This window comes from Pan paniscus, chromosome 2, assembly GCF_029289425.2.
Source record: "Pan paniscus chromosome 2, NHGRI_mPanPan1-v2.0_pri, whole genome shotgun sequence".
NCBI lineage: Eukaryota > Metazoa > Chordata > Mammalia > Primates > Hominidae > Pan > Pan paniscus.
Genome location: NC_085926.1, coordinates 130,450,999 through 130,463,813, shown reverse-complemented (window position 1 = coordinate 130,463,813; position 12,815 = coordinate 130,450,999). Strand labels below are relative to the sequence as shown.

The following is a 12,815-nucleotide window of genomic DNA, read 5'->3' as shown; positions in this document are numbered from 1 at the left end:
GTGGCTTCTAAGCTTCCCCAGTAAAGCCCATTCTTAACTCATACCTGACACTGTACAACACTATCCCAAGCCCTAACGCATAACAGAAAGAGAACCACTTAGAACGACATTGTGCAATTGTGCAATATTCACTCTTCAAATTGAGCATGTTAATTCAAATTTCAAAAAATATTGATGTGTCTTAATAGGCAAAATGATGCAACAAAAAAGCACACTTCAACTTCAGACAATGACTGATCGAGACTCAAATTACACATGGTAAGTGGTAGGAAAGGCAACACGCTTTAGTACAAAACGCTTTTACCTCTAAAGCCAACTGCTGCACTTGACCAGCTCCATGAACTCGGAGAAGAGAAAATATCAACTTAAAGTGCCCAATGCATTCACTCTCAGAACCTAGAGAATAAGAATAAAATGGTTTACTTCCAAGAGATGTTTGAAATTATTTAACTTCAGAAAACCGATATACACTGTTGTTTACTGTCAATTTTAAGTCTCTGATAACCGGTTCTAAACATCTGTGACATGAAGTAAGTGGAGGACCTCTAAGGAGCAATAAGTCTTAAAAGGCAAAATGTAAGGTGTTAGAGCTTTTTAGGTTTACTTTGTTTTCATTCCCATCCCCACCCCTAACCCTCAGGCTAAGACCTTTATCAAACAAACAATCCAAATATAGCTCAAAAATCTAAAGTGTAAGGTAGTAATTTCACTCTTTACCTCTAGACCTTAGGGTTACCCCCCTCAACCTAATTATATTCTGGGAGACTCTGACATGATTTGGCTTTTAAATAAGACTAGGTTAGAACTCTGCCACTTAACTATAATACAAACAAACTGGTATGAATATACAAAGCACTCCTTGTGAAAATACATAAAATGAAATGGTATTTCCATTCCTACCCACCTCAAATCCTAATCCCATATATTTACTTCCGTTTTGTTCAGCATATTCTTCCTCTTCTATATGGTAGTAAAACATACAGTGTAATTTCTTATCTTTTGAGGATTCTTAAGATAGCTCAGTAAGACTCCTTCAACTTAAAGAGTCTGAGAATATTCTATAAATATGTTGCTTTTAAATTCATTTTCAAACCACTTATTGATAGGGAATAACTGTCAAATACATCAATGACACACAAACCATACTTCTAAATTACGAGAGAGTTAATTCTAATAAACTTGATGGATATTATCAGAAGGATTTCTGCACAGGCCTTTCTTCAACTCTTTACAAGTTCCAAATCAATAGTCTGCTCTGCTACAATTTCTTTGTACCTAACATACCACTAGTAATATTCGACACTTTGACAACTCCAAATAAAAGACAAGTTTTCTTCAGATTTTATAACACTGTCTTTAATAACATCCCAATGTACATCTTGTAAATGCGTAATTTTCCCAATATTTAATTACTGTTATTTTATTTAAATAACTTTTTGGCAGTAACCCAAAAGTCAGAATTTTAACAGTACTTTAATACATACTAAGAAGAGTAAAAATGTACTTGAAAGGTAATGTTCAATGTTATTTTAAAAGATCGAGTAATTTAAATTGAATTTGTATCATTTTAGGTTTATATTCTATATTTATTATCTAAGTTAGAGTTGAGAGAAGCTGTTACATTTTCACTCATCCATCTCCCTGGAGTCAGGCTAGAGTAATGTTTTTGGAAATGTCCTCTTAAAGATGATTAAGAGTAGGAACTCTCATATCTTTATTTCAATTTTTATACACCAAAAACTTCAGGCAATTTTTGAAAAATATCAGTGCCCATATGCACATGGCACTGGTTAGGGACCAGAAAGGAGGCAAAAATTAGATCACTTATTATTAAATAAATCTAATTCAAGCACTTATACTTGATATGTTAACTTAAGACATCAATGTGAAATTTTATACTATCAAACTATTCTGCCTTTTCAACTCATTTAGACACATGTTCTCATAAAGACATGAATTTTTCTAAACATAGTGCCTTGACCTCTCTCCCCAGCTTAACTTTTATTGTAAAACTATTACAGGGTCAATTCCCTGTAATGTTATATTAATACATTATAACCAAGTATAATTTTCCCTGAGTTTCCCTGATAAAATTGATTATTGGAATTTTTAGGGCTCCTGTATTATACGAGTCTTACTGATCAAAGGTGTAGTCACATACCTGGATTATATTTTATGACATTTCTCAGAGCCTCCAAAGCCATTTCTACTCTCGGTAAGCGATCTCCGTGTTGCTCTGACTCCACTTTTGCCGCGTGTGTGATGGCCATGAATGTGTGCAAGTACTGGGCCTGCGAGCCTATATAATCCAAGAGACTTGCAGCAAATGCTTTTGGAACCTAATCAATGCAGACAAGTATTTAAACAACATGGGTGCCCTAAGAAATAACTCCATAGCAAAAGAAAGAACTTTAAGCTATGAAAGTGAATAAAACATGATTAAAGTATACATACACATGAATACACCTATGCACTATAGGGGGGATGTAGAGGGCAGGAAACATTATAAAGTATTTCTCAACTTCCAGAGATCTGATATACTCCCATTAGGATCTTAGTGTAACAATTCTGAGATTAGAATACCTCCTCCCTTTATCAATCGAAGTAACAGATAGTATGATACAGAACTTCTAAAATTTGGTTATATTTTTATAATTAAAAGTTATATAAAATTTAGAACATAAATTCAAAGGACAATTTTCAAAGGGACGTCACAAGTCACTTAACTCATTCTGCTTAATAGCTATTTACATATATATTACTCTGTGATACGTGATATACATTATGGCATAGTACATTTTTCCTCTAAGAGTAAACTCTAAAACAAAGCCTCACTTCTTTCCTTTTCACAAACAAATCAACCACCAAATCCTCTTTGCCACCTCCTACAAGCCAGGGGCAGTGGCTTGAACCTGTAATCCCAGTTACTTGGGAGGCTGAGACAGGAGGACTGCTTGAGGCCAGGAGTTTGAGACCAGCCTGGGCAAGACAGTGAGACCCGTCTTTAAATAGAAAAAACAAAAAATGAAAGCAAAAACTCCCTATATGATCCCCAAGCACTCAGAAGAAGCTCCTCAGCTGCTTCTGGAAGTGATGAGGAATCATCACAAAAGATGATCTGATGTGACTCCAGTCATCTTCTAAAAAAATCTTTATTTTCAACCTATATTTTCTCCTAATATTGGCCAGAGGAAGCCTTGTGTCTGGTGGTCTGATATCCCTTGTGATGAAATGAGCATGTAACTGGCCTTGTACATCCATGAAGGACTAGTGAGTTAAAGGCATATAAACATGGCCCAGTGGGATAGCAGTAGGCACAAAATATAAGAAAAAGCTGGGCAACGAACAACTTCTTATGAATAAACTTCACAAAATTCAATTCTTCAACAATCAAGATAAAGAGGCTCACAAGCTGTCAGTGGTCACCCCATCACAAGCATTTGGTATTATTTCGGTGTAAAGGCACACCTCAGAGATAGTGTGGGTTCAGTTCCGGATCACCAAAATAAAGCTAATTTTTTGGTTTCCCAGTGCATATAAAAGTTATTTTTACATTATACTGTGGTCTATTAAGTGTACAATAGTATCATGTCTAAAAAAAACTACGTGCATACCTTAACTGAAAAATGCTAACAATCATCTGAGCCTTCAGCAAGTCAATCTTTTTGCTGGTGGGAATGTCACCTTGATGTTGACAGCTGCTGACTAATCAGGGTGGTGGTTGCTGAAGGTTGGGGTGGCTTCCCAAAGTAAAACAAAGAAGTCTGCTCTATCAGCTGACTCTTCCTTTCATGAAAGATTTCTTTGTAGCATGTGATCTGTTTGACAACATTTTATCCACAGGAGAACTTCTTTCAAAATTGAAGTCAATCTTCCCAAACCCTGCTGCTGCTTTATCAACTCAGTTTATGTAATATACTAAATCTTTTGTCATTTTAACAATGTTCACAGCATCTTCACAAGATTTCATCTCAAGAATCACTTTCTTTGCTTATCCACAAGAAGCAACCCCTTTTTCTCTTCAAGTTTTATAATGAGATTGCAGCAAATGAGTCACATATTCAGGATCTACTTCTAATTCTAGTTCTCTTGCTAGTTCCAGCTCATCTGCAGTGACTTCCTCCACTGGAATCTTGAACTTCTCAAAGTCATCCATGAGAGCTGGAAACAATTTCTTCCAAGCTCCTGTTAATACTGATATTTTTACCTCCTCCCATGAATCACAAATGCTCTTACGCATCTAGAAAGGTGAATCCTTTCCAGAAGGTTTTCAATTTGCTTTGCCCACATCCATTAGAGGAATCACTATCTATGGCAGCTATAGCTGTTTGAAATGTATGTTTTAAATAACAAGATGTAAAAGTTGAAATTACTCCTTGATCCATGGGCTGCAAAATGGATGTTGTATTAGCAGGCATGAAAACATTAATCTCCTTGTACATCTCCATCGGAGCTCTTGGGTGACCAGGTGCATTGCCAACGAGCAGTAGTATTTTGAAAGCTCTTTTTTTCCTGAGCAGTAGGTCTCCACAGTGGGCTTAAAATATTTGGTAAAACATGCCATAAACAGACGTGTTGTCATATAGGCTTTGTTTTTCCATTTATAGAGCACAGGCAGATTTAGCATAATTTTTTAAAAATAATTTCAACTTTTGTTTTAGATTCGGGGGTACATGTACAGGCTTGTTACCTGGAATACTGAAGTTTGGGGTATGACTGTCACCCAGGTACTGAGTACAGTACCCAATAGTTTTTCAACCTTGACCACCCCCCTCTTCCCTCTAGTAGTCTCCAGTGTCTATTATAGCCACTTTTATGTCCATAAGTACCCACTGTTTAGCCTCTACCTATAAGTGAGAACAGATTTATCATTCTCAAAGTTCCTAGGATTTTCAGAAGGGTAAATGAGCACTGGCTTCAACTTAAAAGTCAGCAGCTGCATAAGCCTCTACCAAGACAGTCAACTTGTCCTTCGAAGCTTTGAAGCCAGACATTGCTCCTCTCTAGCTAAATCCTAGATGGCAAGCTCTCCCAATAGAAGGCATTAGAAACTTGTTTAGTGTAGTGACCTTCAATTATCTTAGCTAAGTTTCTGGGTAATTTGCTGCAGCTTCTCCATCAGCACTTGCTGCTTCACCTTGCACTTTTATGTTATGGAGACAGTTTTTTTCCTTAAACCTCATGAGCCAATCCCCTCTAGCTTCAAACTTTTCTTCTGCAGCTTCCTTACCCTCTATCTCAGCCTTCACAGAATTGAAGAGAGTTACAGCCTTGCTCTCAATTAGCCTTTGTCTTATGGGAATGTTGTGGCTGGTCTGATCTTCTATCCAAATCATTAAAACTTTCCATATATCAGCAATAAGGCTGTTTCAATTTCTTATCATTCATGTATTCATTGGAGGAGCACTTTTAATTTCCTTCAAGAACTTTTCCTTTGCATTCACAACTTGGCTGTGTGGCACAAGAGGCATAGCTTTCGGCCTATTTAACCTTCTGACAAGCCTTCCTCATCAAGGTTAATCATTTCTAGCTTTTAATTTAAAGTGAGAGACCTGTGACTCTTCCTTTCGCTTGAACACCTAGAGGCCGTTGCAGGGTTATTAACTGGCCTAATTCCAATATTGTTGACTCAGGGAATAGGGAGGCCAGAGGAGAGGGAGACCAAGGAATGACTGGTTGGTGGAACAATCAGAACACATACATTTATTGATGAAGTTCACTATTGATGAACTTCACGATCTTATGTAAACAATTAGCAAGAGCAACATCACTGATCACAGATCACCATAATGTGATAATGAAAAAGTGTGAAATATTGAGAGAATTACCAAAATGTGACACAGAGACATGAAGTGAACACATGCTATTGGAAAAATGGTGCCAATAGGCTTGCTTGGCACAGGGTTGCCAAAAACCTTTGATTTGTTTAAAAAAAAAAAAAAGCAGCACAGTAAAGAAAGTGCAATAAAATGAAGTGTGCCTCTATAAAGTGTGAATAAACTAGTAACTTTCAGTAACAAATGATCAAAGGTATCAGGTAAAATTAAAAGCAGAGAGCTTACCTCCAGTTGGAAAGTAGGAACTTCATTATACACCCTAACAAAAATCTCCCCTACAATAAGTTCTTTGGCATGATCACTGTAGACAAATTCTGATCCATAAGTTTTGTCACAATCACCCTTTTTAAAAGATGAAAAAATAGACTGTTAGATGTAAATCTATCCATGTTCAGTTTAATAACTTAACAGATAAATAACTTGAGAGATCTATGCATATTCTAGAGAAAAAATGTGGTGTGATACATGTCACAGCACTTAAAAAGACTTTGGAATAGGCATACAATTACATTATAATTTTTTATCCCAAATATTACTATTATTAACTCATTTTAAAATTTCAAAGGATCAGAGGTCAGCTAACAAAGGTCTTAGAGCCAGAGTTTATAAAGCAAGTATGACGCTTTATTCTTCTCAATCAACTCAGCAGACATCAGACCTAGTAAGACGTAGGATGACAGAGCTGAGAAATGAGCATATTTGGACTGGGTTTTAAAAAGTAGTACACTAGGCCGGGCACGGTGGCTCATGCCTGTAATCCCAGCACTTAGGGAGGCCGAGGCGGGTGGATCATGAGGTCAAGAGATCGAGACCATCTTGGCCAACATGGTGAAACCCTGTTTCTACTAAAAATACAAAAAGTGGCTGGGCATGGTGATACATGCCTGTAGTCCCAGCTACTTGGGAGGCTGAGGCAGGAGACTCACTTGAACCTGGGAGGCAGAGGCTGCAGTGGGCCGAGATCATGCCACTGCATTCCAGCCTGGCAACAGAGTGAGACTCAATCTCAAAAAAAAAAAAAAAAAAAAAAAAGTAATACACTGAACAAAAGTGCTGAAAAATAAAGGAGGAATGGGAGAAAAACAGTCCCATGAATATTAAGACTGAAACCAAAAGGAATTTAGATTGGACTAAAATAACATGTAAAAGTATACAATAAATTATAAAATGCTAAACAAAGAGATGTTATTATGTCTATTCTGGTAAAAGATAATGTACAGAAGGCCGGGCGTGGTGACTCAGGCCTGTAATCCCAGAACTGTGGGAGGCTGAGGCGGGCGGATCACCTGAGGTCAGGAGTTCGAGACCAGCCTGACCAACATGCAGAAACCCCATCTCTACTAAAAATACAAAATTAGCCAGGCATGGTGGCGCATGCCTGTAATCCCAGCTACTCGGGAGGCTGAGGCAGGAGAATCACTTGAACCCAGGAGGCGGAGGTTGCGACGAGCCGAGATCACACCATTGCACTCCAGCCTGAGCCAACGAGAGCAAAACTCCATCTCCAAAAAAAAAAAAAAAAAAAAGATAATGTACAGACATGTAAGACCTGTTCTCCCTAGCTCTGCAATTCTCAAAAATTTTATCTATAAAGAGTTCTAGGTGACTAACATGGAATGAGCTCAAAAACGCTAAATAACTGAGATGTTACAGTAATAGTTACTCTAATTTCCAAAGCCACACACATAATTATCTTCAAAATCATCAAGACTCAACCATCTAGTCTATGGATTATCCAGGTCTTCTCCTTATTGCCCATCCTACTGCCTTTTGTTTTTTTTTCACGGCTCAGTAATAGCTTCTCCACTAAAAGGTGGCAGGGTAGAAAAAATGTTCAGTCTTGATACTGGAAAGCAACTTTCACTTACTAGCAAAAAGAGGCTGAAGTGAACAACTAAAATAAGGTTTCTGGGTTCAAAAACTGGTTAAAATAGAAGACAGCTGTATATAAGTGGTAACAACAACAAAAATTCCTAATGTATTACAACATACAACACAATGCTCTTCTTAAATGGGCCAAATATTGGGTGGCAGAAAGCCATACTGACTGACACTAAAGTGAGAAATAGTGGATTTCTGTTCTAATCAATACTGCTGTACTTCCAGAGATTCCATCAGAATAAATTACCCAAGAAATTTATAAAACAATAACATACTTTTTTAATCATGTTTTCTTGTTGGGATTCAAGAAATTCAAGTAATTCTGCTCTTGTAGAATTGTTCCATATCAAATACGGACTTTCTGTGTTGCTGTTAAGCATCTTCAAAATCTAGGAGACAATATTACTGTTTTATAACATTTAGTGAAAAAACTTATTGACATTATCACTTATTAAAAATGTCTATTATAGGCCAAACACTATAATAGTTGCCTATAGTATAATGGACCTCAATAATAAGTACCTCAATAATTCTAACAAGTTTATTGATATGATCCATTTTACAGCTGAGAAAAACTAAGGCTGCAAATCATTAAATTATTTGTCCCAGATCTTACAACTGGTAACTGGTGAAACTAGGATTTGAAATTGAGTCTGACTTCAACATTCTCAAAATCTGCTGTGCCATGGTGAAATTCAATATTTTTAAAGTACTTAATAAACACACTGTGACTATAAGCTTGAAAAGAATCACAACATAATACCTTTATGTACATGTATTTGAAAACAAAACCTAAGTCTTTAAGAAGCACACCTGTATGAAGGAAAATAAAATTTATGGGGAGAAAGTCAGATTTTCTTGACCACACCCTGATATTGAAGGCTGTGTAGTCCTTCTGCAGGCATAGGTTATGACTGCTTAGGCATCTGGTGTGCTTTCCTATTGTTGAGCTCTCCTCAATTTTAAATGTAAACACAGATATTTCACAATTCCTTAAATGTCTGAATAAAAATCTTTTATTTTTACAGAGGTCTACTGCTAATAGGAAAACAGAGGACTATGACCTCCATCTTATACAAAGACATGCAAGCCTTGTTTTCAAAAGGCTAACTTCTTGTTAAGCATTTTATTGAATCCAGTTGGAGCTCATGCCAACATTTAATTTTGAAATGCTATAAAAAATTTTTAGTGGGGGTGGCTATAGAGGTTAATCCCAAACTTGTTGGCATTTCTGGAGAGAATGCTTTCAGTCAGCAAAATGTATCACACTGGTGAGCAAAAAGTCCAGGAAAATAACTAACATCAAGAGTGGTCCCTGGTCGTCTAGTGTTTTAGGAAAAATAGTAAAAACAAAAACAAAATTAAAAAAAAAACAAAAAACCAGTGGCATCTAGAGCTCCTGCCTTTCACACATGGGAACTGAAAAGCATGGCAAGCACTGAAAATTGGACTCAATCACATTGGATTAAAAACAAATAACCTGTTTAAAAGTTGTAAAAATACTTTGGAAACCTGAGGATTTTTTCACTTACAAAAGTCACAGTTCATCATTAGCGAAAACAAAAGAAAAACTGCCTATAATTATGCCATTCAGGAATAATTATAGTTAACATATGGGTACAAATCTATCAATCCATTTATTTTGTTATACCAAAAATAGGATCTAGTGTCTTCATTTATTTTAATGTCTTTCAGTACTTTTTTTTTTATAATTAAAGGATAATAGTAACCTGTTTAACTGATTTCTATAGTTTATCTAATTCTTTAGTGCTACATTCTTAGATTATTTCTCAATAATCCTTGCAAAAGAAGTTAAAGAGGTTGGGAGATCTATCATGTCATACTGATTTTTGTAATGCATCTATGTATGTACATAGATACATATACATGTATATGTGCATGTATGTAATTTACTTTCAGGATTTTAACCCTGTGTCTGAAGAAGCTATGGCTTACAATAAATAGCTTGAAATAGACTCTGGGTCTCCTGTCTCCCAGTAGTCTGCCATTGTGAAACACCATTTCAACTTCACTCTCTTGTCCTGTCCCTTTGTGACTCAAGGTTGGTAAGAATTATGATAGGCTCCACAGCTGAGAAACAAAGTTAATTTGCCCTTGCAAAAACTGGACTTGTAGAACTGACATCATTAGCATCAATCCATTATAAAGTGAATTTCTTGCTTAAAAGAACAAACATGTGAACGTTCTTAATTTTTAGGTTTCCTAGATCAATATTATTGTACTACTTTACTGCTTAAAGGATCTTGCACTATTGATTAAAACCCAGGCTACCCGTGAAGCACATACCTCAGTCACACTAGCCACAGCAAGTTTTCTAGCAACATAGGGTGTCAGCATGCCAGCTAAGCTTTTCCTTATGGTTGGATTTTCTGGAGTTGCTTGTTCTTCAGCCAAATACCCTCCAAGGCGACTCAGAGCATGGACACTCAGTTTGGCAAGGCTGTTTGCAACCTCCTGTTATAAAAAAAATTAAGTTGTTAAAGTCGATCTGTTATCTTACATAGGTAATACTATAATTTTACAGAATCACACTATATGGAACATATTTAAGGAGTAAAAAGTCAACCAAACAAAAGGGTACAAGAGTACCTACCATTGAGGTAAACATCAGAAAGTTTATGTGTTGGGGCTTGTTTTTTATTTATAAGAAGGACCATGAGAATCTATGTACTAACTTATACCCAATGGAGTATATCTCACAGACAACTGGAAGAAGCACATTTGGTGGTAATGTGGGGAGTAGGGGATAGGTAGGCAGCCCTGCCTGCTAGAAGCACACATTTACAATATGAGCAATAAATGAGAGCACATAGAAGAGACAGAAAAATATCTATAAAAATCAGACAAGTACTCAAGTGTTTAGGGGAGCTAGCCTCAACTGCCTGATGGTAACATTATATTGTCCTGTGTTACACAACCATAATTTTGCCATCATAAAGTTGACTCTGAGTAATTAAGAAAGTATTAAATTATGTCCAGTATATGCTATTGCAAATTCCCTCGCCTTGAATCCTTTAAGCATAAGCAATTACAACTAAAAGTTTTGTAAGTAAGTGATTAGGTTTAAAAAGCAAAAAACCTAATTTTCCTGAAAAACAATTTATCTCTGGGGACTCTGGATAGCAGCTTTGGTTTGCATTAGTTTAACACCAACCTAAGGTTTGGGTTCAAATTCAATATTAAAGCAATGTTAAAGTTACCTGCTGGTTTGTTTCTTCACTTTTCTGAATGCCACTCTCTTCCAGTGTGTAGTCATAATTAAACAGAAAACCAAGGAGATACCACAAAATTCCAGCCTGGAATAGGTGTGTCTGTAGCCAGAAATCCACAGCAAAAGAACTGACACATTCTACCCCAAGAGCAGCTACGCGGGGAATACTCTGAGAGAATAAAAATGAGAGCATTAGTTGTTACAGAGTTTAAAAAAAAAAAAAGCTCCCAAGAGGAACTGGTTGTGCATGTATGTCAAGCCAACCACGTTATTTTGTAAAATGTTTACCTCTTCTTACATTTTCAATTCCAATTTAAATCTGAATCCTATATCCTTTAAAGCCTAAAATTAAAAGTGACCTCATGATGAGATACCAGAATTACTACCTTTAAGGCTAATGTCAGAAGACTTGGGAATAGTTTCCTGTTTCACTTCTTGTATTTTTAATTTTTAAATATAGTGACATGGCATCAATAGCAACTTACACGCTAGTGATCTTAAATGTAACGACATATTTTGTGCAGTTGTTAAAAGATTTATTTATGTCAGTTTCTATTCTGTAATCAAATACTTCTAAGGACATTAAGTAGATATAGTAGAGGAGATATTTTCATCAATTCCCTCACTTCTTGATACTTTAGTACTAGATCAGCATCTTGATCCTGTTTTATTCAAGACAATTCTCACTCTGCCCAGTTATCTAAGACATTTCTCTCTCCCTCCCAGTCATCTATCTCATCTACCCACAGTCAACCTTCCTCAGCAGGTCTGGATTGGGAGGAAATAGTAAGTTCTCAGATCTCTAAAGCCTTTCCCACCAAGCAGTGCCGGAACTCTCTAGTTTTCAGATTTTACATGGCCCTGTTTTTTTTTCTTTTTTTTTTTTTTGAGACAGAGTCTCACTCTCTTGCCCAGGCTGGAGTGTAGTGGCACAGGCTACCTCTGAAGCATATATCTCAGTCACACTAGCCACAGCAAGTTTTCACACTAGCCACAGAAACATAGGGTGTCAGCATGCTAGCTAAACTTTTCCTTATGGTTGAATTTTCTGGAGTTGCTTGTTCTTCAGCCAAATACTCAGCCTCCCGAATACCTAGGATTACAGGCGCATGCCATCATACCCAGCTAATTTTTGTATTTTTTTGTAGACAGGGTTCTGCAGTGTTGGCCAGGCTGGTCTCGAACTCCTGACCTCAAGTGATCTGCCAACCTCGGCTTGCCAAAGTGCTAGGATTACAGACGTGAGCCACCACACCGGGCTGGCCTTTTGCTTTTAATAGACTTATTTATTGCAGGCTTCTCTTTTCTCCCTGCCACTCATTCTAATGTTCAGATGGAACCCACTTCCCTTTAGATGTATCACTTTAGTCTTTTTCTTTGTAGGCCAGCCTAGAAGCAAAGCCTCCATTTACAGCAAGGCTTCTGTGAAAAATGCTTTTAGAAATCCAAATAATTTTACTTACAAATAACTTTGGGAAAACAATGTGCTTATACATTAGGAACTGGCTAGTTGACAAAAAGACACTTTGCTGTCTGTATCTAGAAAGCATTAAAGATTAACCCTACCTTGCCAAAATATAGTACCCGACAGAGATCCTTGATGATGCTAGGCATTTCCGTGATCTTCTCTCGGCATTCCTCAAACTGAGCAGCCACACTGTAGCATTTACTTATGTATCCACACACCTGCAGACAACACAACAGAGCAAAAAAACCAGTAGAGTCACATAGGCATTCCTTATTTAACACATAGAAATCAAACCAGCAGAGATTTGTGAATAATGCTTAATGGTATATACAATGCTCCAAAATTAAACAGAACATCTTTACTAGATCACTAGTCTTTCTCATTACGATTTCCTATA

At 36.8% G+C, this 12,815-nt stretch overlaps 1 protein-coding gene across 3 annotated transcripts in view; it reads right to left on the bottom strand.

The window, feature by feature from the left end:
* Positions 1 to 12,815, bottom strand: part of DNAJC13 (DnaJ heat shock protein family (Hsp40) member C13) — a 119,236-nt gene that overhangs the window by 25,684 nt on the left and 80,737 nt on the right. For all 3 annotated transcript variants that reach the window (XR_004670727.3, XM_008976110.6, XM_003822516.6), the window contains 7 exons: positions 12,517 to 12,636; positions 10,940 to 11,119; positions 10,026 to 10,193; positions 7,994 to 8,107; positions 6,063 to 6,179; positions 2,162 to 2,339; positions 305 to 396 (listed from right to left, as the gene is read on the bottom strand). Coding sequence is in view for 2 of the 3 variants with exons in the window: in XM_008976110.6 (XP_008974358.2) it covers positions 305 to 396; positions 2,162 to 2,339; positions 6,063 to 6,179; positions 7,994 to 8,107; positions 10,026 to 10,193; positions 10,940 to 11,119; positions 12,517 to 12,636 (969 nt within the window). In the remaining variant the exon portion in view is untranslated. The remainder of the gene's footprint in view (positions 1 to 304; positions 397 to 2,161; positions 2,340 to 6,062; positions 6,180 to 7,993; positions 8,108 to 10,025; positions 10,194 to 10,939; positions 11,120 to 12,516; positions 12,637 to 12,815) is intronic.